The sequence below is a fragment of the Staurois parvus genome, unplaced genomic scaffold (assembly GCF_062004578.1).
Source record: "Staurois parvus isolate SC_StPar_1 unplaced genomic scaffold, SC_StPar_1.0 ptg000469l, whole genome shotgun sequence".
Lineage (NCBI taxonomy): Eukaryota > Metazoa > Chordata > Amphibia > Anura > Ranidae > Staurois > Staurois parvus.
In genome coordinates this window covers 1,688,742-1,713,565 of record NW_028318265.1, presented here as the reverse complement: position 1 = coordinate 1,713,565, position 24,824 = coordinate 1,688,742, and the positions used below count along the sequence as shown (strand labels likewise).

Here is a 24,824-nt window from a genome sequence, read left to right as displayed (position 1 = left end):
GAAAACTGTGGGGTCACCTCCTCATCCCAGCAACATACCAATAGATCATCCCTCTGCTCTCTCTTCCTGTCAGCACATGTGCATGCAGCAGGTCATGATTGGCTCCTTGCAAAGCCTCTCCTAGTTGTGTGTAATTGAAATATTTTTTCAAAAATGAAATACAAAAGGAGTTCTATGGTCACAGCATACGCTTTTATTTTATAACATTAGCATTGTAAAAGGAATACAAACAAAAGTTATTTTTAATAATCCATTATAAAAAGCTTACTTGAAAAATCTCCTTTCATGTTGTGAGTTCTGCCTGTCTGCTGGTCATCTCTTTTCACAACTTCCTGGATTCCCAGCATGCTTTTCAGCTTCTCCTCTGCGGTTTACTTTCGATTTATAAGGACTACATATTCCATGGTACCTTGCTGACTGCAGCAGTGATTCCTGTTCTGACTCCGTCTCCTGAAACTCCTCCTCTCAGCACTTCTGTAGTTCAGAAGGCAGGCTCTGTGAAATGTGTGACACAGCAGTGCCTATTCACAGGGCATAGTGACTACACAGAATTGTCACAGATGTGTGGGGGTCTTCACAAAGTCAGTTTACAAACTTCAAGATTGTTCAGATTAATAGGCATAGGCTGAAAATACTTGAAATATAATGTGGAAATTAATATATAATGTTACATTTTGACCATAGATGAGCTTTAAGAGATAAGCTTACTTACATTACATGTCACATGTTACACCCATATTTAGGGTGTAACATGTTCAGCTTTCAGACACCTCTCCCACCGATCCCCCTGCCTCCTTGTGGCAGCGACCCAGGGATCATCTCCACTTACTCGCTGTCACAATTCAAAGAGAGTGCGGGCATGAAGGGCTCCACCCACATGGCCGCGTCACTGATTCACAGATCCATGTGAATCAATGAACTACAAGTACTGACAGCCTTTGCTGCTGTCGGCTTGTAGTTCTCAATGAACCACCATAGTGCTGTTAAGCCCTGTGGTAGTTGGTTGATTCTTCCTGTCAGTGTAAAACTGTCTGCCCGTATAGACAGACAGCTCACACCAACAGTCTGCAGGAGGCCTGAGGAGATCTGCTGATCACTGGTGCAATGCTTTGCAATGCAATGGTAAAATGTTCAAAAGCCAACATGTTTTGGGGGCAGTATCTCTGTCCCTTCATCGGGGCTTGAAAAATGAAACAATGGAACAGTGAATGAAGACTCAAACATCAGCTGGGTTTTGTTGATTTGAAGTTGTGCAGCAATCTGTCAGTTCATCCTTACCTCAATCCAAGATGATTGTAGAAGCTCTGAGGTTGTATAGAATCAGCTAGCTTAATATTCGCATAGTTTACATTTACACCCTTAACGCAATATTTGGTGATAAAAGGGATATATGGTAATCATACATGGAATCCTCAGGGTTCCAGAGCCTCTTATCCACTTTCCAAAGTTGATCATGTGATGACAGACTCAGTGGGCAAGTGAGTAATTGTAGCTGTATTCCAACAGCTCTGTCCCTCTGCTGCTGAAATGATCACTTATACCTGACAGTAATGTCTATAGTTAGTCAGGGATGACTATAGATTGATGGGAGTCCAGTTGCTGATAGCGCAGCAGACAATTCTCCTTCCCGATCTGCATCAATATCAACTGACATTCTGACCAATAGGGGGCGCACCACAAATACCACATTGTGCTTTCTGAAACAGCAGTAATCATTTGAGGGCTGCATACACCTGCCAACATTGACTGCACATGGCCACATCTATAGAAGCAAAGAACTGTCAGTGAGAGTCAGGAATTATAGAGGGGAGATCTCACTCCACTCGAAAAATATCATTTTTGAGTGACGTGACTGTATAAATAAGTCACCACTTTCTAATATAACTGCAATCATTTTTCCTGATTGGCGCCCCAGTGTTCTGTCTGGCTTCAGACTCTTCCCAAGCCACGAAATTCCATCAATCTGCGTCTCTATAAATCATGGCCAGCAAAAGAAAATAAACAGCCGGAGCTCAGCAGTAGAAAGTGATAAAATGTTTCCTCTGATTCACGTTTCTTCTTCGTCAGAGAGATCAGATCAGGACAAGTAACAATAATTACAGCATCACCAACCCTCAGCAGTGTCTAACCCTCCGCATCACCCGATACTCAGCATCTTCTGATACAAAGCAACACTAACCCTTAGCATCACCTGGTCCTCAGCGTCACCTGACCACCAGCAACATCTGACCTTCAGCATTTTTAATGCTGGGCATCACTCAATCCTCAGCATCAACCATTCCCCTCCATTTCCTAACCCTCTGCGTCACCCAATATTCATTGTCATTTGACACTTACAACCCAACCCTTAGCATTGCCTGATCTCCAGAACCACCTGACCCTCAGCAACATCCAATCCTCACCATTATTCCATACTAGGCATCACCTGACCCTCAGCATCAACCAATCCCCAGCATTCCCTAACCCTCTGCCTCACCCATTAATCAGAGTCATCCAATACTCAGCAAAATTGTCCCTCAGTATCACCTGATCCTCAGCATCACCTTAACCATTGCCATAGTCTGACCTTCAACATTATTTAATACTGAGCATCATCCTCTGCTTCACCCATTCATCAGCATCAACCGATTCGCAGTATCAACTGAGCACCAGCTTTAACCAGCCCTTACCATCATCATATGACCCTTAGGGGGTTATTTACTAAAACTGTGCGAGTGCAAAATCTGGTGCAACTCTGCATAGAAAACCAATCAGCTTCCAGGTTTTATTGTCAAAGCTTAATTGAACAAGCTGAAGTTAGAAGCTGATTGCCTACCATGTACAGCTGCACCAGATTCAGAGTGAACCAGCAAATCACTTGACCCTTTGCGTCACCTAATACTCTGTATTGCCATCGTGCAGCATCACCTGACCCCCAGTATCATCTAGTCCAGTCCAGTATTTGATACTCAGTATCATGCAATCCTCAGCATTATTCAGTAATAGGCATCACTGGACCCCCAGTATCATCTAGTCCAGTCCAGTATTTGATACTCAGTATCATGCAATCCTCAGCATTATTCAGTAATAGGCATCACTGGACCCCCAGTATCATCTAGTCCAGTCCAGTATTTGATACTCAGTATCATGCAATCCTCAGCATTATTCAGTAATTATTATTATTATTATTATACAGTATTTATAAAGCGCCAATAGTTCGCTCAGCGCTTTACATTACAAAGGGGGACAGAACATGTGACAGAACAATACCAATACAATGCAAAACATGAAGGGATTGAGGGCCCTGCTCTTTCGAGCTTACAGTAATAGGCATCACTGGACCCCCAGTATCATCTAGTCCAGTCCAGTATTTGATACTCAGTATCATGCAATCCTCAGCATTATTCGGTAATAGGCATCACTGGACCCCCAGTATCTCCTAATCCTCTGCACCATATTCAGCAACAACTGATTCCCAGCATCACCTGACTTCCGGCATTAAACTGGCCTTTAACATCACCAAATACCCAGCATTATCTGACCCTTACGGGGAGATTTACTAAAGCTGGTTCATTCAGAATCTGGTGCAGCTGTGCATGGTAGCCAATCAGCTTCTAAACTCAGCTTGTTCAATTAAGTTTTGGCAATAAAACCTGGAAGCTGATTGATTTCTATGCAGAAGTGCACCTTATTTTGCACTCTCCAGCGACACTTGATCATTTGTGTCATCTGATTCCCGATACTCTACATCACCAACCTTTAGAATCATCCAATGCTCCACATTACCAAGCCCTCAACAACAACCAACTCGCAGCATTAACTAAATCCCAGAACTGGGCTTTTTTCCGTGGGGCCGCATATTTGCGTAGCTGTCTTTGTGCTGGGAGCACGCTGCACGGTGTACTCCCAGCACAAAGACCACGGTGTCACTGAGAGCACCGGGTCCCGTTCTAACGATCGGGACCTGAGACTCCTGATTCCAAGTCACATGATCGCTGTAATAGCCTCTGATTGGCTATCACAGTGATCAGTCACTGTACAGCCCAGCCCCCTTGTTTTTTTCTCTCTCTCTGAATGGAGGAGAGAGATACATTGTATCTCTCTAACTCCTGGCATAGAGGGAAAAAAAAGTTTGATAAATAAATATTAAAAAATAAAAGAAAAAATACCTAGATCAAGGTTTGATCTAGTTCAGTGCCAGGGTTAGTGTTTGGGTCAAGGTCAGGGTTAAATGTCAAGGTCAAAAGGTAAGGGCCAAAGGTCAGGATTTAAAAAAAATTGGTATCAGTGTTAGTTAGTGTCAATGTCAGTGTGTTTTAGGTAAAAAAAAGACAAAAACAAAATGTGCACTATTGTTTTATGGGCTGTTCTACGGGTACAAACAACAAACAAAAACATACACATATATGGTATCGCTGCAATCGTCAAGATCTGGAGAATTTATTTTGGGTTGTTCTTTGGTGGTAGGTTATGGTAGTAACAAGAAACACATAGCTAAATAAAAAAAAATGATTATTTTTTTACTATTTTGGGCCAGGGTTCTTTTGATAATAAAAAAAAATCAGGAGATATCCATTACCATTTACCGCCAAATGAAAGCCCAATTTGTCCTAAACAAAACGCAGTATAATTCACCTGGATGTACAAAGTAGTTGTGATGATATGTACGGTTTTTCAAACACATGTCAACATTGCAAAATTTTGCTTAGGCATTTAGATTTGTTTTACCCTTAGGCGTGAAGGGGTTAATATCACTTGACCACAACATTTGCAACACACAGATCCCAAGAACCTTCAAGGGAGACAACAGTCAACAAAGGGTTAATCTCATGCTAATAAGTGACTCCTAGCATAAATAAGGCCAAAGTTGTGAGAAGTAACAGAAAAGTTCATGCCGGCAATACATCTCCTCCTGCCCTGCCAGTGACCTCCAGCACAGCACCGGCCCTGGGAATGGTGTTCAGCAGGATGATGATGTCATACCAGGAGCAGCCAGACGTGAGGACAGCACACAGGAATTTCAGAGCAGAGCCGACGTCACAGTCCAGGAATAACACAGCCAGGATAGGCCAACATTGCATGTCAGTGTATGGGGTGCAGCAGGAGCCCCAGGTCATAGGGTTACTGTAGGCCAGGAGGTAAGAGGGCCCTGGAGGTGAAAGGGCCCTAGTAGGTCCCAGGGCTCCAAAAGTGAGAGGGTCAAGTAGGTTGGAGGGCTCTGTCATAATTGCTCCACCCATTATTTCTTCGTTTCACTTAGTTTCTGTCTCTGTTGCTAGAACTTCGACTGAATTAGAATCAGGAGTAACTTTTAGGTCTCGTTCACACCATATGTGCAGAACAACTGATGGAAACTGACACGCAGATTACACTTCTAGAAATATCAGTTTGCAGCAGTTTTTATGTGTGCTTCATTGAGTTTAATGCTTGTTGCAGATTCCTGCGCAGAAAAAATCTGCACGTGATACTAATGTGGTGTGAACAGGACACATAGAGAACAATGGATTTCATTGTGCCCTTGCAGAATGTGAGCAGAAAAGCTGACATCTCTGTACCATGGTGTGAACAAGTCCATAAAAAAGAAGTTTAGTAACTGAATGAAACCCTTTATCATTTTCACATGAGGTACTAGGAAACTCCTTATGTATTCTGCACCAGGGCCTGAGACTTGTAGTGCACAGATAAAAGGCCCAGACATGACCCCCCAAGTCACACCTATTTCTCTTCCCATAGTCTATGAATGTTACATTTGCAGGGTATAGTGGAACAGGCCCGCTGTAATGAATGCCCACGCGTACAAAGCTTATTGTAAGTGGATCCAATACACTTCCACTGAACATCAAATTGCATCAAAATGTACTACAAAGGCAGCAAAGCACAAACCAAATCCCCTCCAAAAGTGTGAAGCTGACCTCTAGCTTGGACCGGATGTGACTCTGTACACAATTAGAGGGGAACCTGTGGGACCCCAGAGCTTCTCATGGGGCCCCGGACCCAGATTCCCTCAAACATCCACACAGAATCTCTGAATGTTGAAGAGTGAAAGAAAGTGTGGATGCTGCAAACAGCAAAGAGTAGGATCTTATTTAGGCTGTGAACGTAGAATAAAATGTACAGGGGTTAGACAAAAAAATGGAAACACTACATGATTTGCAGGTATAAAAGTGATGACATGTTTCACGTTGAAAGCGGAAGTGATGTAACATTCTTTTGCTTCTGCTGTGTGATGAGACACCTAGCTAATAGCTGGGAAGCCTCACTTTTATCATTCACTGTGTGCCCTGCTAGTAATAAGGAGTCATGTCAAAGTTTACTGAGCTTCAAAGAGGGCAAATTGTTGGTGCCGCTTAGCTGGTGCCTCTGTGACTGAAGTTGCCAATTTATTTGCCGTGTCGCGAGTTACAGTATCAAAGGTTATGATGGCATAGACGGTTTCTGGGAAAAAGTCGTCTGATAAGCATAAGCGCGGCTGACATGGTCAACTGACCGAAAGAGACAAAAGGATTGTGACACACGAAATAGGTAAACAACTGCTGCAAAAGTGACTGCAGAGCTCAATCTCAGTATTTACGAGACTGAGACTGAGACTGAGCACTGCAGTCATTTTTGCAGCAGTTGTTTTCCTATTCCAGATCACAATCCTGTGCAGTGTATTTTGTTTATTTTAATTCCAGTAGTTTAACTGAAATAGTAGCATGGTGATTACGTATAATTGGGTTTTTTTTAAACATACTATAAATCTAGGCAGGTAAATTGTCAATTTATCAATTTTTGGTTTACATGTGTGCGTCCAGGTGGATATTTCAGATCTGCAGAGAATCATCCAGTTCCAGGTAACCCCATTTTAGGAACTGGATCCTTCTATCTACGTTGATCAAACCTTTGCTGATATTTTTAGGAGAATGGGCCGGTCTGCATTACTATAAACAATTATCAGTGATAACAGACATTCCATCTGCTCGTGGTCAGCACTGGTACACAGAGGGTGACAGATGAAGGTGGGTGACCGCAACAGATCTTGGAGAAGGACCAATTCTGCAGAGCATTTCAAGGCTCCCGCCAATGCTACAATGACAAGGTGCCATCCCTAACACATTGTGACATGTGCACTGTGATGTCACATGGGTTGGTGATTAATGATATTTTATGCTCAGATTCAAATTTAAATTCTTGTACCCATAGGTTCTCTGTCTCCTGGTCAGGCTCATCGTGGCACTACTGAAATTAGTCAGACAGGATAGCTGTATGTGGGACTCCAGAACTGGGGACAGAGAGACTGAAATCCCCGACAACCGAATGTTACATAGCAATCACTAGAGCTAACTATGCTGGCTCAGTCTAATTTCTAAGAATCATTTTTTCATCTTTAAAGTCCATATAAAACTACATGTCCACCGAAGAATCACCTTTCCACAGAGTGATTTCATGTGCAGAATGAACAGTGTTGTCACCCTGTTACAAGACGTGGAAACATTCTGAGTCTACTGGCAGGACCAACAAGAAATGACACTATGTTACAAGTGGGGGTCTAAGAAGAACAAAAACTGCTGTGTTAACCTTGCAGACAGATTGCATCATACAACGGGTATAAGTATTGAACACATCACCATTTTTCTCTGTAAATATATTTCAAAATGTGCTATTGACATGAAATTTTCACCACATGTCGGTAACAACCCATACAATCTATACATACAAAGAAACAAGTTCAGAAATTAAGCTATGTGTAATAAAATGGAATGACACAGGGGAAAAGTATTGAACATGCTAGCTGAAATTTATTTAATACTTCGTACAAAATCCTTTGTTGATAATGACAACTTCAAGATGCCTCCTGTATGAAGAAACTAGTCACATGCATTGCTCAGGTGTGATTTTGGCCCATTCTTCCATACAGTCTTCAAATCTTGAAGGTTCCACGAGCCTCTTCTATTAACTCTGATCTTTAGTTCTTTCCATAGATTTTCTATCGGATATATGTCAGGTGATTGGCTGGGTCATTCTAGCTGCCTTATTTTCTTTCTTTGAAACCAATTGAGAGTTTCCTTAGCTTTCTGTTTCTGATCATTGATTTGTTGAAATGTCCACCCTCGTTTCATCTTCATCATCCTGGTAGATGGCAGCAGATTTTTATCAAAAATGTCTTGGTACATTTTTCCATTCATCCTTCCTTCAATGACATGTTTGCCAGTACCGTATGCTGAAAAACAGCCCCACACCATGATGTTCCCACCTCCAAACTTCACTGTTGGTATGGTGTTTTTGGGGTGATGTGCAATGGTGGTTTTGGGGTGATGTGTGATGCCATTTGACCTGCAAACATGGTGTGTATTATGGCATCCAAAGAGTTAAATTTTGGTCTCATCTGAGTAGACTATATTCTCCCAGTATTTCACAGGCTTCTCTAAATGTTGTGCAGCAAATTTAAACGAGCTTCAACATGCTTTTTCTTCAGCAATGGTGTCTTGCATGGTGAGCGTGCATACAGGTCATGGCGGATGAGTGCATTACTTGTTTTCCTTGAAACAATTGTACCTGCTAATTCCAGGTCTTTCTGAAACTCTCCACAAGTGGTCCTTGGCTCTTGGACAACTCCTCTGATAATTATTTTCACTCCCCTGTCAGAAATCTTGCAAAGAGCACCTGGTCTCTTTGCTTTAACTCATCATGAGATGTTTCTTGTGTGGTACCTTGATAATGAGACACCTTTTTATAGGCCATTGGTTGAGACTAAACCAGCTGACATTAATTGGCACTGACAGGGGGCAGGATTTCTTTCTAGCCGTGTCTTGGCTTTCCATGCCTTTCTGTACCTCCCTTTCTTCATGTGTTCAATAATTTTTCCCTGTGTCATTCCATTTTATTACACATAACCTAATTTCTGAACTTATTTGTTTTGGTTTCTTTGCATGTATGGATTGCATGGGTTGTTACCGACATTTGGTGCAAATTTCATGTCAATAGCACCTTTAGAAATATATTTACCTAACATAATGGTTACCCGTTGTGTATGTCATTTTTTATTTTGCCTAGAGTTTCATTTGAAAACCCCTAATTTTTGCCCTTTTCTTCAAAGCTTCGTGTACAAAATACAAATTACATCCATGGGCTCTCTGTGACTGTTCAGTAACGTGTCCCAGACAGAACCTATCCTGTTTTTGCAATCAGATAATGAAAAGAAACATTTGGGTGGTTGCTTCTTTACACTATGTGTGAGAATAAAACTAGCCGTACACTGGTAGAATTTTTGTTCAAAAACTGACATTTTTTAATCTGATGGAAAGAAATTCTAGCCATGAATATGATGAAGTCCTGAAATCAAATGTTAGAATTTACAACATTTTCATGTCATTTGAATGAAAAGCTTAGGAATGCCATAAGAAATTTGTACAGTCACTGGTATTATCAAATTTTCTACTGAACGATCTTTGTGCAAAAATCTGTGTATGACCAACCTAAGCAGCACTCATGAGGGGCTCACATGTATTCTCCACACAGGACTGAAATGATGGGTGCCTAGCAGGGTGACTCAGGTCACTGCACCGGCTATAATACAGTAGGACTTTCAGATTCACCTTCCTACAGACCATGACAGCTGCACACTTCCCCTACTCTGTACAATTCCCACCAGCTGGTTCCATTTCTACATCCTTCACATCTCCAAGAAATGAAGAGCCACTCACCTGAGACCCCCTGGAGCCTCGCTTGTGTTCCCATTCGGGATGGCCCATTAACTGCAAGAGAAACAAAGACAATAATTAGTATAGAATTGAAATTGTACCTATAAAGACAGAAATACATTAGATAGGACTTCAGGTGCGATTTGTAAATTGCATGTCGCACCTGAAGTGCGAATCAGGGCTTAAACTTATGTAAATAACCGTAAACAAATCAATAATATTTAAAACAAACTGCAAACACCAAAGCTCAGTCACCAAGATTCGAGCTGAATGTCCCATTAAAGTCCTGAATCACACTGTCCACCCACAATAGTGGGCGACAATACCCCCAACAATGGACACCCGCGATGAAGGGCAGGACGGGCGGACAGGGCAGCTGGTCTTGACTGAAGAGCTAACTGATAAAAACCACCTCAGGAGGCAGACATTATATAGGTAGGTGAAAGTCCCAATTAGATGATGTTTTTCCCTCTGAAACTCCCTAACCAATCCTAAAGCAATGTGTAACAAGCTGATCTTGCTGAGAGTCTGCCTGGACCTGAAATAGATAAAGGACAGCCAAATACTGCCCAGCAACAAAAGACCCTAATAACAGCTAAATACGCTTTATTTAACTCTCACAAGGGCTGCAAGGGTTTGCAATTCCATGGGGTCACTTCATTATTTTTGTGGCCCTGACATACTTTCAGTTTGACTGAAACATACATTTCTAGAAGTTCTCTTCCACACTGGTGGCCAGGGGGTGGTAAAAACAGGCAGCTGAGCCACAGTTTTATCACCCTCCAGCCACAGGAATTCTAACATTACAGCCTGATATGGTGCAGCAATTTCTACTCGGGCTATAGAATCTGACAGGTGGTATTCCCTGTCAAACCTGCCCACTGAGATCAATGAGACATTTCTGTAACTGCACGCCAAACGCTTGGGTCACAGTTGTGGTATGGTTCTGCGATTTGAAAAACAAAAACAAAAAAAAAATACAGCAGGAGTGCCTCCAGAAAACTTGCCAAGCAAAGCTATAATGCCTTCTGAAAAGCAATCCACTGCAGATCACACCAAAGAGATACACTACACCCAGTTTACACCGCTGTGGCTTTGATGTCACGCTACTTCAGCGCGATTTCAAAGCTGCCAATCAGTGAGACTTCACGTGCGGCTTTTTAACATGCGACTTCATTTATACAGATGTCAATGCAAGCCACATGTGAAATCGTACAATAGTAGTGCAGGAACCTTTTTCAAAGTTGCTGCGACTTATGTCGCACCAAATTGAATGGTTCCATTGTGGCAAATAGGGTGCAACTTGTCATGCAACTTTGATATGTCAAGTCGCATGACAAGTCACACCTGGGCTTAATACATGAAAAAGATACAGTAATTAACATTTACACACGTTATATATACAGTATATATAACAAGATGTAATTAAATAAAAAAGATTTCCTATATACTTTCTGTACAGTATAGCAACATGCTATGTACATATTACCATCTGATGTATATATTATATATATCCGGCATTATTAGTCTGAATATGTTTACTGGTACATCATAGAATACAGAGACTTCCTGTATATTATCTGCTCAATATAAGCAGATACTCCATGTCACTATCTACACCACAAACTGGATTACACACATACGCCATATATTACTCTGCATATGTTTATTGATACATTGTAACATGCGGTAACTTCATCTATATTACTGTTTATATTCTCTGCATAGCACATGTAGATACTACATATCATTATATTACAGATACAACCTGTGAAAACATTTACTTGTACATTGTACAGAGACTTACGGTACTGTATAGTAAAGAGGCAAATGCTGCATAAAGTATCTGTACTATATGTATACCCTGTATATTAGTTTGAATATATTTATTGGTTCGTATCTGTACAGTTGAGGGAAATGCTATATTTTACAATGTACACTATATACAGGGGCATCCCTAGGGTTGGTGTCACTCGATGCGGTAACACTTGGTGACACCCCCTTCGACGATCCCAGCAGAATGGATCGGATCTGCAGATTGAGCATAATGGATCGGCTTTCTTTACAACTTACCTTTTCGTGGAGCAGGTTTGGTGTCACCCCGTATAGGTTGTATGCCGACGGTCCCCGCAGGATGGTTCGGATCTGTGGATTGAGCATAATGCATCGTAGTCCTATCCATTATGCTCCCCAATCTGCAGAGCCGATCCATCCTGCGGGGATCGTCGGCTTACTTTACAACTTACCTTTTCTTGGAGCGGGTCCAGTGTCATCCCGTACAGTCGGTGTCACCCGGTGCGGTACACACTCCCCCGCACCTACCTCGGGATGCCACTGACTATATATGAGACACATCCTATATATTCTTTGGACTTTATTTTTCACCTATGTTGATTTTTCATGTTCACATTTATTCACATGTAATTTGCGCTACTGAATCACTTTGAGGGTTCGTTTATGTGTTATATTGGTTTATTGGAAGTAGCAGCAATTTTGAGTTTTATTAAATTTTTTATGACTCACATTTTTTCACGTATTTAGCGCAGTTTTGTATGTTTTTGTAAACACATCCTATATATTATCTAATATATTATCTGTACAGCTCCTTTAAGTGTCTTTTAGTCTCTAAGGAAGTTTGGATAATAATGAAATCGGTCAGATGTTAGTCTTTTCCCCATTTGATCCTGTGCTGTTTCTCCCTCCATGATGGATGAACTTTTGCTTTTACATCTGAAATGAAGTTCCTTCAACTTGATATTCAATGAGAGTGAGCGTATTTTTATATTTTTTAAGGTCATCTGCTTTATGGGCTCCTAGCAATATGGGTGATATCCAAGCCATGCATAGATGGTTTTGGTGGTCCCTGTAGAAATTTGTGGTTGGACATTATGTACTATTAAATACAGGTTAAATCCACTGGTAGACCTGAGGACACTGTACAGGTTATATATGTAGGCTTGGTCGGGGTCAAATCTAGTCTGTCTGATGTGGGGTTGCAGTAAAAAATGTCAGGGGATGAAAGGTCAGCAGGGCAGTGTACAGGGAGTCAGCAGGACAGAGAATGGGGCCAGCAGTTTGTAGGGCAGTGTGCAAGGGCTATTAGTTTGTAGGACGGTGTACAGGGTGTCAGCAGAACAGAGGACATGGGTCAGCAGGGCAGAGGACAGGTATCAGCAGGGCAGTATACAGGGGTCAGCAGAGCCACAGATAAGGTTCAAATGAGATAAGGACAGGGTTCAGCAGGGCAAAGGACAGGGTTCACCACTGGCAGGGCACTGGGCAAAACCAGCACAGCGTCAGGGGTGGTGGTGGGAAACTGCAGTCTAGGGGAGGGGCGCAACCCACTCCAGCACCCTCCTAGATCCGGCCATGGTCTCTGTGGTCCATGTAGAAGTCCATATGCAGATATTTAAACCTTCGTGTTTTTACTTTCAAGCTACATCCAACTTGAGACTTTCTCCACATCCGGCCTTAATAGTGTAGTACTACCCCCATGGGGGTTGCTAAGAGATATGGATCCTCCTATAGTCCTGCACAGCCAGGCAATCTGCATTTTCCACACAAGCTTGCATCCAGAGTCAGAAATCAGTCCTTGAGCTTGTTTTTTTTAGATTTATTAAGGAAAATTAGAACTGGGATAGTGTAAAGGGGGTATAGGATGCCCAAGGAAACCGACAACTGAGGACAAACTTCCTGGAACTATTCAAAAGCTTTTTCTGCAGTACAATCTCTGTTTGAGAGCTAGCCAGCATCTCCTTGATGTACCACCCCAGACCCTAGATGAACTTCTCCTCTTCACTCAGCAATCTGGAGGTATTCCTGACCAGGGGATCTGGCTCCTGCCCCTTCAGAGATGAACAGTCACTAGTGGGGGGCTAATCTGGTTTCCCACCAGAGTGCTCCTTCCCCTATTTGCCCAGGGGGTGCAGGTGTACTCACTCAGATCCTCTCCTGTACCCCTTGTGAAATGACTGCTGCTACCAGACCTATCAGCTGGGTTTCTCCTTCCCTGCAGTACAGGTGGTCCTCTCTCAGGGGGCCAATGAGTTCCAAGCTTTCCTCCTTTCCAGCTCTATGTTCGAAGGCAGGCCCCATCCCACTAGGCCTCCTGGCAGCCTTCTTCCTTACAGCCTCACATCTTCCTCTCTCACTCTATTACCCGACTCTCCACACTTCTCCCTCTGAGAAGGCTCCAACACTTTTTAAGGATGTCCAGTCCCTTGCGAACCTCTTGTTGGGGTTTGGCTAGGATCCCTTAAGAATGCAGCCAGCCACTCCTCAGATCCACCCACTGCCTTTAAGTAGTACCTCCAAAAGCCTTAGAGCATGGGGAAATTCCAGAGGGGCTGGCCTGCTAGCCTCTCAGCCTTGACGACAATTTGACCCCTCTCTGGCTATTACACCTGAGTTGCTACTCAGCCCCTGGCTAACCATTTGACTCAAGCTCCCCCAAGCTAAACTACGACGTGCTACATTAGTTAAGGCTAGGTTCACATTTGTATAGGTAATTCGCATTGTGGGTCCGCACTTGCTCCTGCAGCCACAACCACCTGTATAGAAAAATGTGCTGGGTGCCATTAATCCTAATGGTACACCGCACATACTGGAAATTGCTCCTGCTCTGGGAACCACATTGCATTTGCAGTTCCCGTGCGGGCTGCTATTTCTAAAATGCTGCAGGGACTTTTTCCCTGTTTCAATAGGCACTATAGCCCATTAAAATGAATGAGTTGTCATAACCACGGCTCAGAATGTGAATATAGAGTAAGATCCTTTCCTTTAAGTCTACATGTTCACTTCTGAGGATTGTTCTATCTTCCCATGTATGAAACCATTGACGAGTCTTTTCTTGTGATCTATGTGATCTGGCTAAATTAGAATCACAATGTCTTTATGGAAGAAGTGGATGACTTAGTATATTTCTGACTTTCAGGGCTTTATTATACACTCCAGGACCAATTCCTTTAGTTACTGCATATAAGCATTCAAAGAACACCACTATTCCAAACATTCCTTAATGTTTTCTCTATAAGTAGATTGATATACAGTATATATTTATGCTCTAGGGTATATTTTTGCATTTTATTTACCAACAGGAATATTTTTTGGGGGTATTTGTTTTTAAGAGGTATACACTAAATTGTGTTCTGTGTACTTAGGGTTTTTCCATATGTAATAAAATACCTTTGTTAATCAGTAGGTTGCATAAGAGCTATGTTTATATATATGTATTTTTTTGTGTCATATTTGGACGTCCGTGGTGGGCCCTGTAAGGTAGATATTTTAGAGAAGTGGTTCCTTTAAATATTACTGTGTATATTTTCTGTATGATAGTACTAGTTATTTAAAATATACTGTATATATGATTTTTTTTCTCTCTTCTGTTTACCTGTTTTTTCTCTAATTTTATCCATGACTGTAGAATGTTGATCTACTGCATACGGTTATATCTTGTATTTCTATGTAAAAATTTCCAATAAAAATTAATGAAACATAATATATATATATATATACAGTTGTGCTCAAAAGTTTGCATACCCTGGCAGAAATTGTGAAATTTTGGCATTGATATTGAAAATATGACTGATCATGCCAAAAAATGCTCTTTTATTGAAGGATTATGATCATATGAAGCCATTTATTATCAAATAAATGTTTGGCTCCTTTTTAAATCATAATGATAACAGAAATCACCCAAATGGCCATGATCAAAGGTTTACATACCCTGGAATGTTTGGCCTTGATACAGACACACAAGGTGACACACACAGGTTAAAATGCCAATTAGAGGTTTATGTCCCACATCTGTGGCTTTTTAAATTGCAGTTAGTGTCAGTGTATAAAGACTAGGCTAGAGACTGAGCCATGGGGATCAGAAAAGAACTGTCAAAAGTCCTAGGTAATTGAACATTATAAAGATGGAAAAGGACATAAAAAGATGTCCAAAAACACATCAGCTGAACTCTGAGAGTCTCCCCTCTCGATGGGATTCGCACGGGTCTCGCACTTCAATGTTCCTTCCAGGATTTTATACGCCAGTTATACTGCCTTGTTTGTGAGTATACATCTCAGTTTAATAAAATTACAGCTTTTTAATGAGGTAATGCGCAAGGTTGGTGCGCTTTCTTTTTGTTTTCATTTGCAGTGCTTGATTTTATATACCTGTGGCCATGGAGGTGATTGGAACACCTGAATCCAATGATTTGGAGGGGTGTCCCAATACTTTTGGCAATATAGTGTATATTAATATATATAAATTTCAAGGAGTGGAAACTGCATTTACAGTATTTTTCAACATACTCCCCTATTACATTTATAGACATCCCAGCATTTAACTAATGCCTGGAAATCTTTGGCATAGAAAGATTTATAAGTACACCTGAACCATCCTAGGACAGCCTGCTTCACTTCATCATCAGTGCTGAAATGCTTACCTCTGGGTATTTTTTTTTAGGGGTGCAAAGCGGTGGAAATCACCACCACAGAGGCGTAGGTATATCACTCAGAGCATGACAGAACACAGTCAAAAGCAGAAAGCTGTCTTGAAACTTGAACTAACTTTTCGAAAATGCAAATGTTCGTGAATGATTGTGTTCACCGTTCCTACAGAAAGATTCTTCTCTTGTGCAATTTCACGACAGGTTATGCTTCGATTATCCCAGATCAGGCGTTCCATGTGCTGAAAGTTCGCAAGAATGACTGCTGTGGGCTGGGAACCACCATGGCCGAGATCATCACTGATGGACATACGGCCATCTCTGAAACGTTTACACCATTCAAATGTCTTACTGCAGCTGAGGGTCTCATCACCATATTCTGCTTGAAGTCTTCTGTAGATATCCTTTGTGCACAAAAAAATCGTCACACACTGTTCCATGCACGCACTAACACTATTGTCTGCCATCTTGATTAACAGTCTTTGGACTGGCCCATGACATGTGCGCCACCATCAGTAATAGGACAAACTTGCCACTTACTACAGCATGTAGTACCGCCACGCTAGCATCCCTTTTTATACTTGTAAAATGAAAAGAATCTGTTTGACTTGAATGCCTCTTATATACAGTATATATCAATATATGCACTACATATTAGGCACATTTTGTATATTATCTGTACAAATGCTATATACAGTTGCAAGAAAAAGTATGTGAACCCCTTGGGATTACGTGGAGTTTTGCATGAATTGGGCATAAAATGTGCTCTGAACGTCATCTAAGTCACAACAATAGAAGAACACAGTCTGCTGAACATAATACTACACAAACATTAGATGTTGCCATGGTTTAATTGCACATAACATGTAAACATTCACAGTGCAGGGAGGAAAAAGTATGTGAACCTTTGGACTTAATAACTGGTTGACCCTCCTTTGGCAGCAATAACCTCAACCAAATGTTTCTTGTAGTTGCAGATCAGACCTGCACAACGATCTGGAGTAATTTTGGACCACTTCTCTTCACAAAACTGTTTCAGTGTAGCAATATTCTTGGGATGTCTGGTGTGAATCGCTCTCTTAAAATCATGCCACAGCATTTCAATGGGGTTGAGGTCAGGACTCTGACTGGGCCACTCCAGAAGGCGTATTCTGTGCTGTTGCAGCCATTGTTTTGTTGAATTACTTGTATGCTTTGGCTCATTGTCCTGTTGCATCACCCATCCTCTGCGGAACTTCAGTTGGCGGACAGATGGTCGTACGTTTTCCCATCAATGACAACAATCCGTCCAGGCCCTGAGGCAGCAAAGCAGCCCCAAACCATGATGCTCCCTCCGCCATGTTTTACAGTGGGGATGAGGTTTTGATGTTGGTGTGCTGTGCCTTTTTTTTTCCCCACATAGTGTTGCGTGTTCTTCCCAAACAACTCAATCTTGGTTTCATCTGTCCACAGTATATTTTGCCAGTAGTGCTGTGGAACATCCAGGTGCTCTTTTGCAAACTTCAAACGTGCTGCAATATTCTTTTTGGACAGCAATGGCTTCCTCTGTGGTGTCCTCCCATGTACTCCATTCTTGTTTAATGTTTTCCTTATTGTAGATGTGTCAACAAAAATGTTAGCATGTGCCAGAGATTTCTGTAGGTCTTTAGCTGACACTCTGGGATTTTTCTTTACCTCATGCAGCATTCTGCGCTGTGCTCTTGCAGTCATTTTTACAGGACGACCAAGCCTAGGGAGAGTAGCAACAGTGCTAAACTTTCTCCATTTGTAGACAGTCTGTCTTACCGTGGACACATGAACATCAAGGCTTTTGGAGATACTTTTGTAACCCTTTCCAGCCTCATGCAAGTCAACAATTCTTGATCGTAGGTCTTCTGAGAGCTCTTTTCTGCAAGGCATGGTTCACATCAGACAGTGCTTCTTGAAACCAGTAAACCCAAAACAGGTGTGTGTTTTTTAAGGGCAGGACAGCTGTCAGCAACACATCCAATATCATCACACTGATTGGAGTCAAGGTTGGCTCACTCCTGGCTCCAATTAGCTCTGGGAGAAGTCATTAAGCTAGGGCCTGACATACTTTTTCCTCCCTGCACTGTGAATGTTTACATGTTATGTGCAATTAAACCATGGCAACATCTAATGTTTGTGTAGTATTATGTTCAGCAGACTGTGTTCTTCTATTGTTGTGACTTAGATGACGTTCAGAGCACATTTTATGCCCAATTCATGCAAAACTCCACGTAATCCCAAGGGGTTCACATACTTTTTCTTGCAACTGTATGGCTATGTACACTATATACACATACATATATATACAGTATATATATATATATATATATGGGAATATATATGACATGTCCTGTATATCATCTGTACAGTACAAGCTGTCCCTCACTGCTCCATTTCCTTGGAAGGAGATCTTCGCACAGATTAAAGCGTTGATGGGTCTCTGTGTTGTCTTTGCACATTAGAGGCCTGGTGGCGGAAGAAGGGTTAAGGCTATGCACAGCTCAGTACACATTTAATCAATTGCCATGTAATTAACTGACTAGAGAGAGACGGGAGCCAAGAACAGCAGTTTAATATCCTAAGGAAATAATAAACTACATGACATATTTCACTTCTACCAAACTGAACTGGTGCTGAACCTGCCGGCAGCATTGAGGATCTGATCAGACGGATCAGATTTCTATTTATGTTTAACATTCACATTGGGGAAAATTCAACAGAAGTTCGTCTGCTGTAGTGTCCCACCTCCCTCTCCACCACTGTCACTCCCATCATCCATTCCTTGCAAGGTAACACAGTTCATTGACCTCTGACACAAGTCATTGACCTGTTGTGATTAACAACCCACCAAACCATCCAGCTTACCAATGAGTCCTCCTAACAATTTAGCCATGTCCACCATCTCCTGGTCACCAAACCAGCTTTCCCACTTCCCAACCAATCCTTTCACATTCTAACCATCTCAAAACTCAATGTACACAGCCAACCCATCAATCTATACAACTTACTATCCCATCCAACCAAGTCACCCAAACAGAACCACATCCATCCAAACTATCTAAACATCCATTCAACCAATTCACCAATTTTAACTTTTACCCTAATTCACATAATGAGACTAACTAAAAATAAAACAGCAACATAGCTACCCACCATTCCCAACCAATAAAACACCCATCTAATCCAAGTCTCTCAAAATGGCCCATCAAAGCAACCAATCAAGATCAGCACATTTTAAGTGAATTATATTTAATAATGTTACAGAGATTAACCTAATAAAAGGTATGACAACAGCGAGGAGATTATTACAGGGCCCCGTATAATCTACCTTAATCCATTAACAAGATATTTCATGTCAGTTGGTTGTAATGGAGAATGAAAATTTAAACAGGTTCTTCACTCACTACAAATACTGTAGGTGCTGACTATTAAAAAAGAGCCATTTACAATCCAGGGATCCAGCACTGTCCTCACCCGGGCCAGTTCTTTGCTGGTCTTTGGGACCCCAGTGCTGACATGTTTACTGTAGGAAGCCAACTGTGACTCTTTGCAGCTTCACAGCCAGCTTGTAACTGCAGGTGCATGGGCCGCACTGTGTTTTGTGATTGGACCCACAGCCTCCTGGGACCTGTGATGTGTCCGAGAACTTCCAAATTCTGGTGGAAGTGTCTAGGCCAAGTTTGCTGCTGTCCATCCATCAGGGGCGGACTGACAACTCATGGGGCCCCCGGGCAATAGGGGATCATGGGACCCCTGTGTCTTTGTCCAAACTCAAAAAAGCCTATGAAAAAGGTACCAGGGGCATCTCATGGGGCCCCCTACTGACCCCAGGCCCTCGGGCACTGCCCGAGTTTCCAAATGGTCAGTCCGCCCCTGCCATCCATCACACACGCCAATACATAGGGACCAGCATTAAGCTGACTACACACATTACCAATTTTTATTTTTCACATTATTGGTTGTAAGATGATTTTAAAGAGCACACACACTGTACAATCCCACAGAGATGTTCCAAGTCATCGAAGCGCTGCTTTACTTCAACACATTAGGTATTTATGATTGGATCAGAACTAATGGGCCCTTCACAACCAAATTTCTGAAGCTCATCCTAAACACACTAAAATGTACAGCTTGATTTGAACACATGTGGGTATCTCGACCAATTGATTTGGAGCAGCACAGGTCTCACTAGTGGAATGTGCTCAGATGGAGCTCCAGGACCCCTGCAATGCTACTGGGCCCTTTACACACAGGGAGGTACCGGATTAAAAGCGGTCTGTTTATTCCAAAGGCCATTAATAAATCACTGAGTGGATTATGTTCATCAGTTCATGGAAACTAACTGTACAATGAGTAGATTAAATTGTCATTTCCAGGAGTTGGAGGTCGGGGAGTGCTGCTTAGCGAACATGGCCCATTAGCTCCGTCTGGTTAATGTACACTGTAGAACAGCTGTGCATGTCGGTCCACATACACCAGTGAACCGACTCACTCTTGCCTTCTCCCACCAATAATCTGCATCACTACACCGAGACGATGAGCTGCCTGTCCCCTGTGAGCCCTTTGTGAATGGACACTAGTCCCAATTTAACAAGCTGCAGTAAAGAGCATTTAATGCATGCTTAAGCGACCTCTCAGCCAATGTTCTCCTATGTCATTTTAGCATGCCTTTAGCACTTTTTATCACTTCTTAGGTTAGGTTCACACTTGAGGCTCCGTTCACACTTGGGCGTTTTGAATTGCTGAGATGCTCTGCTAAAATGACAAATCGCATTTTAATGGCATATAAAATGCGATGCAGTTCTGCCACAACTGTCACACAATAAATCATGGCAAACCATATCGCATGCAGCTTGTCGGCCAAATGAAGCAGCAAGCTTCACGCGATGCGGTCTGCCGCGATTGCAGCACAATTTATCATGTGATAATCAATGTAGAACCGTTTTTAGATGCCACTAAAATGAATGGCATCTGAAATTCGCGTTTCTGCCCACGATTCAAAACACTCAGGTGTGAACAGATCCTCATCGTTGGCTTGTTCTGAGGTTTTTAAGCATTTTATACACGTTTTTGTGTATTTTAAGGGTACATGAACACCACTATAATTAAATTACTGATCATCTATGCAGGATCTTGCTGGCAGTGTCTGCCAGACAGATCCAATGTATAAAATGCATGAAATGGTCCAGGCTTGTGCTTACACGCATGCAAATTTGTGCGTAAAATTGTCCTTTTTTTTTTTTTTTTTTTTTTTACCCCAATACCTGCATCTATCAAACGTGTATACGTATGTCTTCAGACATAGATTTTTTGTTTTTGTATTCACAGCTGTGTGAATGCTTATTGAAAAAATGCAGTTGTTTTCAGAACCTTAAAAAAAGGGCTTGTGTCTGTTCAGACCCAAATGTGGTGCAGGAAACTCGTGCTTCCCACTTTGCTATCAAAATGCACTGCAATTACAATCTGCAGCAGATGTCAATGTTACATTAACCCCTTCACGCCTAAGAGTAAAACAAATCCTAACGCCTAAGCACAATTTTACAACTTTGACATGTTAGTAAAACATTACTTATCATCAAAACTACTTTGTACATCCAGGTGGATTATACCTTGTTCTTTACAGGACAAGTTGGGCTTTCATTTGGTGGTAAATGGTAATGGATATCTCCTGATTTTTTTTTTATTATCAAAACTGGCCCAAAATAGTAAAAAAAAAAACTTTTTTAATTTAGCTGTGTGTTTCTTGTTACTACCATAACCTTCCACCAGAAAACAACCCAAAATAAATTTTTCACCTCTTGACGATCGCAGCGATACCATATATGTTATTTGTTGTTTTTACCCGCAGTACAGCCCAGAAACAATAGTGCGCATTTTGTTTTTTGGGTTTTTTTTACCTAAAACACTAACCCTGGCACTGAACTAGATCAAACCTTGATCTAGGTATTTTTTCTTTCTTTCTTTCTTTCTTTCTTTCTTTCATTTTTAATATTTATCTTTTTTTTTAACAAACAGTTTTTTGGGGGTTTTTTCCCTCCATGCAGGGAAAGAGAGAGATACAATGTATCTCCTCCATTAATGGACGATCGCAGCGATACCATATATGTGTATGTTTTTGTTTGTTGTTTGTACCCGTAGAACAGCCCATAAAACAATAGTGCACATTTAGTTTTTTATCTTTTTTTTTACCTAAAACACACTGACACTGATATTGACACTAACTGACACTGATACCAATTTTTTTTAAATCCTGACCTTTGGCCCTGACCTTTTGACCTTGACCCAACCACTAACCCTGGCACTGAACTAGATCAAACCTTGATCTAGGTATATTTTCTTTTCTTTTTTAATATTTATTTATTCATTTTTTTCAAAAAAAATTTTCCCTGTATGCCAGGAGTTAGAGAGATACAATGTATCTCTCTCCTCCATTCATAGAGAGAAAAAAACAAGGGGGGCAGGCTGTACAGTGACTGATCACTGTGATAGCCAATCAGAGGCTATCGCAGTGATCATGTGACCCGAAATAGGGAGTTCCAGGTCCCGATCATTAGAATGGGACCTGGGGCTCTCAGTGACACCCTGGTCTTTGACAGGTTCGTAAATATGCAACCACAGGGAAAAAAGCCCAGTTCTCTGAGGCCGCATATTTGTGTGATGTTGGCAGGAAGGGGTTAATGACACCCCAAACTAAGGCTGCAAAAGCAATGCGTTTGCCTGCAACTGATTGCATGGTACAGATGTAGCATGCGATCTGCTTGAAGGGTGCTTTTTAAAGTCATGCATGCACTACCTTTGGTGCGGTCCAGTACAACCAGATCGCATGCTACGTCTGTACCATGCAATCTGGTGCAGGGTAGCGCATTGCCTTTGCAACCTTTGTTTGGGGTGTCATTAAAACACAATAAAAATGAATAGGCTGAAATCGCACAGCACTGCATGTAAATCACACAGGAATGCGCAAAACGTTCCTGTGCAATTCCTGGTGTGAATGGACCCTCAATGCATTTTTTGGCCCTGTGAATGAAGCAATAACGCATTTAAACATCTCTACACTTCTTAGATGCCTGCGATTCTGCTTCAATTCCATTAAATGTGCATATACTTGCATTTACGTGATTTAAAATGACTGCCCTCAGATGCAGATTTTCTATTTTGGCTTGAAGGATCTGAATGCAGTGATCTCTACAATCTGTGTGCATGGGCCAACAGAAAACAATAAAACTGTGTTCAGATTGTTTGAAAAAAAAACAAAACAAAACCCTGCAGTACGGATATAAACATTGCTTTGTTTTCAGAGCCCTTAAGTGTTTTTCTCTAAGCCAGTGGAAGGAGGATTCTAGAAAGGGCGTCAGGCCAATGGATGCTAAAAATGGATGTTATGTGTGTTTTTCGGGGCTCCCAACTAATTCTATGGGGCCAAAAATGCGTGTTCCTGCCCCTAAGAAGTGTCAGTACTTTAATGTGACAAGGAACAGCACATTGCTAGGGCATGAATAGGCTCCCAGAGTAATATGAAAATCTTATTGCTGAACATCATCGCACTCCTGGAAACACGCGGGAGGTCGTTAAGGTGTGCATGGGGACAGCTTGATGAATGAGGTCCACTGTGACCACTTGGGGGGGTGAAACACAACTACATAAACTCATTATGGTCACCTACACCCCCTTTGTGGAGATTATGAGGGACTGCCCTAAATACAATGTCTGCGTTAAGAGTTGCGAAGGAGGAGCGTTGCTCTTATTGAAATATATCATTTTATGGTGAGGAGCTCCTGAAATCACAGAATAAAACTGTCACCCCTGCTTTCCTCATTTGCAATGGCATGGCAGCTAATATGTAAACACAGAACCCAACACCCTCATAAACTATGTGATTGTGTCCTGACCATACCAGCTCACAAAGTAATGGAAAGTGTATCATTGTGGGACCTACCCATTAACACACACGAGAACAGAATTCAAATCTGTTTACATGACTACTGACAGTCAGACGCATACCAGCGGGTAAAAGGTTTTCCTGAAAGGTGTGAAATATTTATGAAACAATGGTAAGTGGCCATGTCACATGTAGATGCTGCTTAGTGGAGTTCTCGGTGCTAAATGGTTAGCACTTCTGCCTGGCAGTACTAAGGTCGTTGGTTCAAATCCCAGCCACGGCACGACCTGCCTGGAGTTTGCATGTTCTCTCTGTGCCTGCGTGGGTTTTCTCTGGGTACTCCAGTTTCCTCCCACACTCCAAAGACATGCTGGTAGGTTAATTGGATCCTGTCTAAATTGGCACTAGTATGTGAATGTAAGTTAGGAACCTTAGATTGTACACCCCTTGAGGATTAGGGACTGATGTGAATGTACAATATATATGTAAATTGCTATATAAGTACCTGTAATAAAATAATAATAATAAATAAAAGTTCATTGTCAGGGATAGCAGGCTACAAGGCCTCATCCAAACTCTCACTGTACATCTTCCAGCTGAAGCACATTAGCAGTTGAGACTGCAGGTCAGGGTGTTGTGAAATGTGCGCCCCGACACACAAAGAGTTAATGGCTATGCGGCTCACACCATTCCTGCGACTGTGCCAAGCAGCTTCCAGTGTCCGACAGTTAATGTAAACTGAGGTAAACACAAAGAAAAATGTAAACGTCGGCTCTCTCCAACACCGCAGGGCCACAGTGAGCACCCCTCGGCAGGATGAGCAGAAAATATTTTAGGTGA

The 24,824-nt window shown here is 41.8% G+C and overlaps 1 protein-coding gene across 4 annotated transcripts in view; it reads right to left on the bottom strand.

The window, feature by feature from the left end:
• Positions 1-24,824, bottom strand: part of PDE3A (phosphodiesterase 3A) — a 294,071-nt gene that overhangs the window by 113,873 nt on the left and 155,374 nt on the right. For all 4 annotated transcript variants that reach the window (XM_089689113.1, XM_089689114.1, XM_089689115.1 and 1 more), the window contains exon 2: positions 9,663-9,713. In XM_089689113.1, coding sequence (XP_089545239.1) covers positions 9,663-9,713 — 51 coding nt within the window. The remainder of the gene's footprint in view (positions 1-9,662; positions 9,714-24,824) is intronic.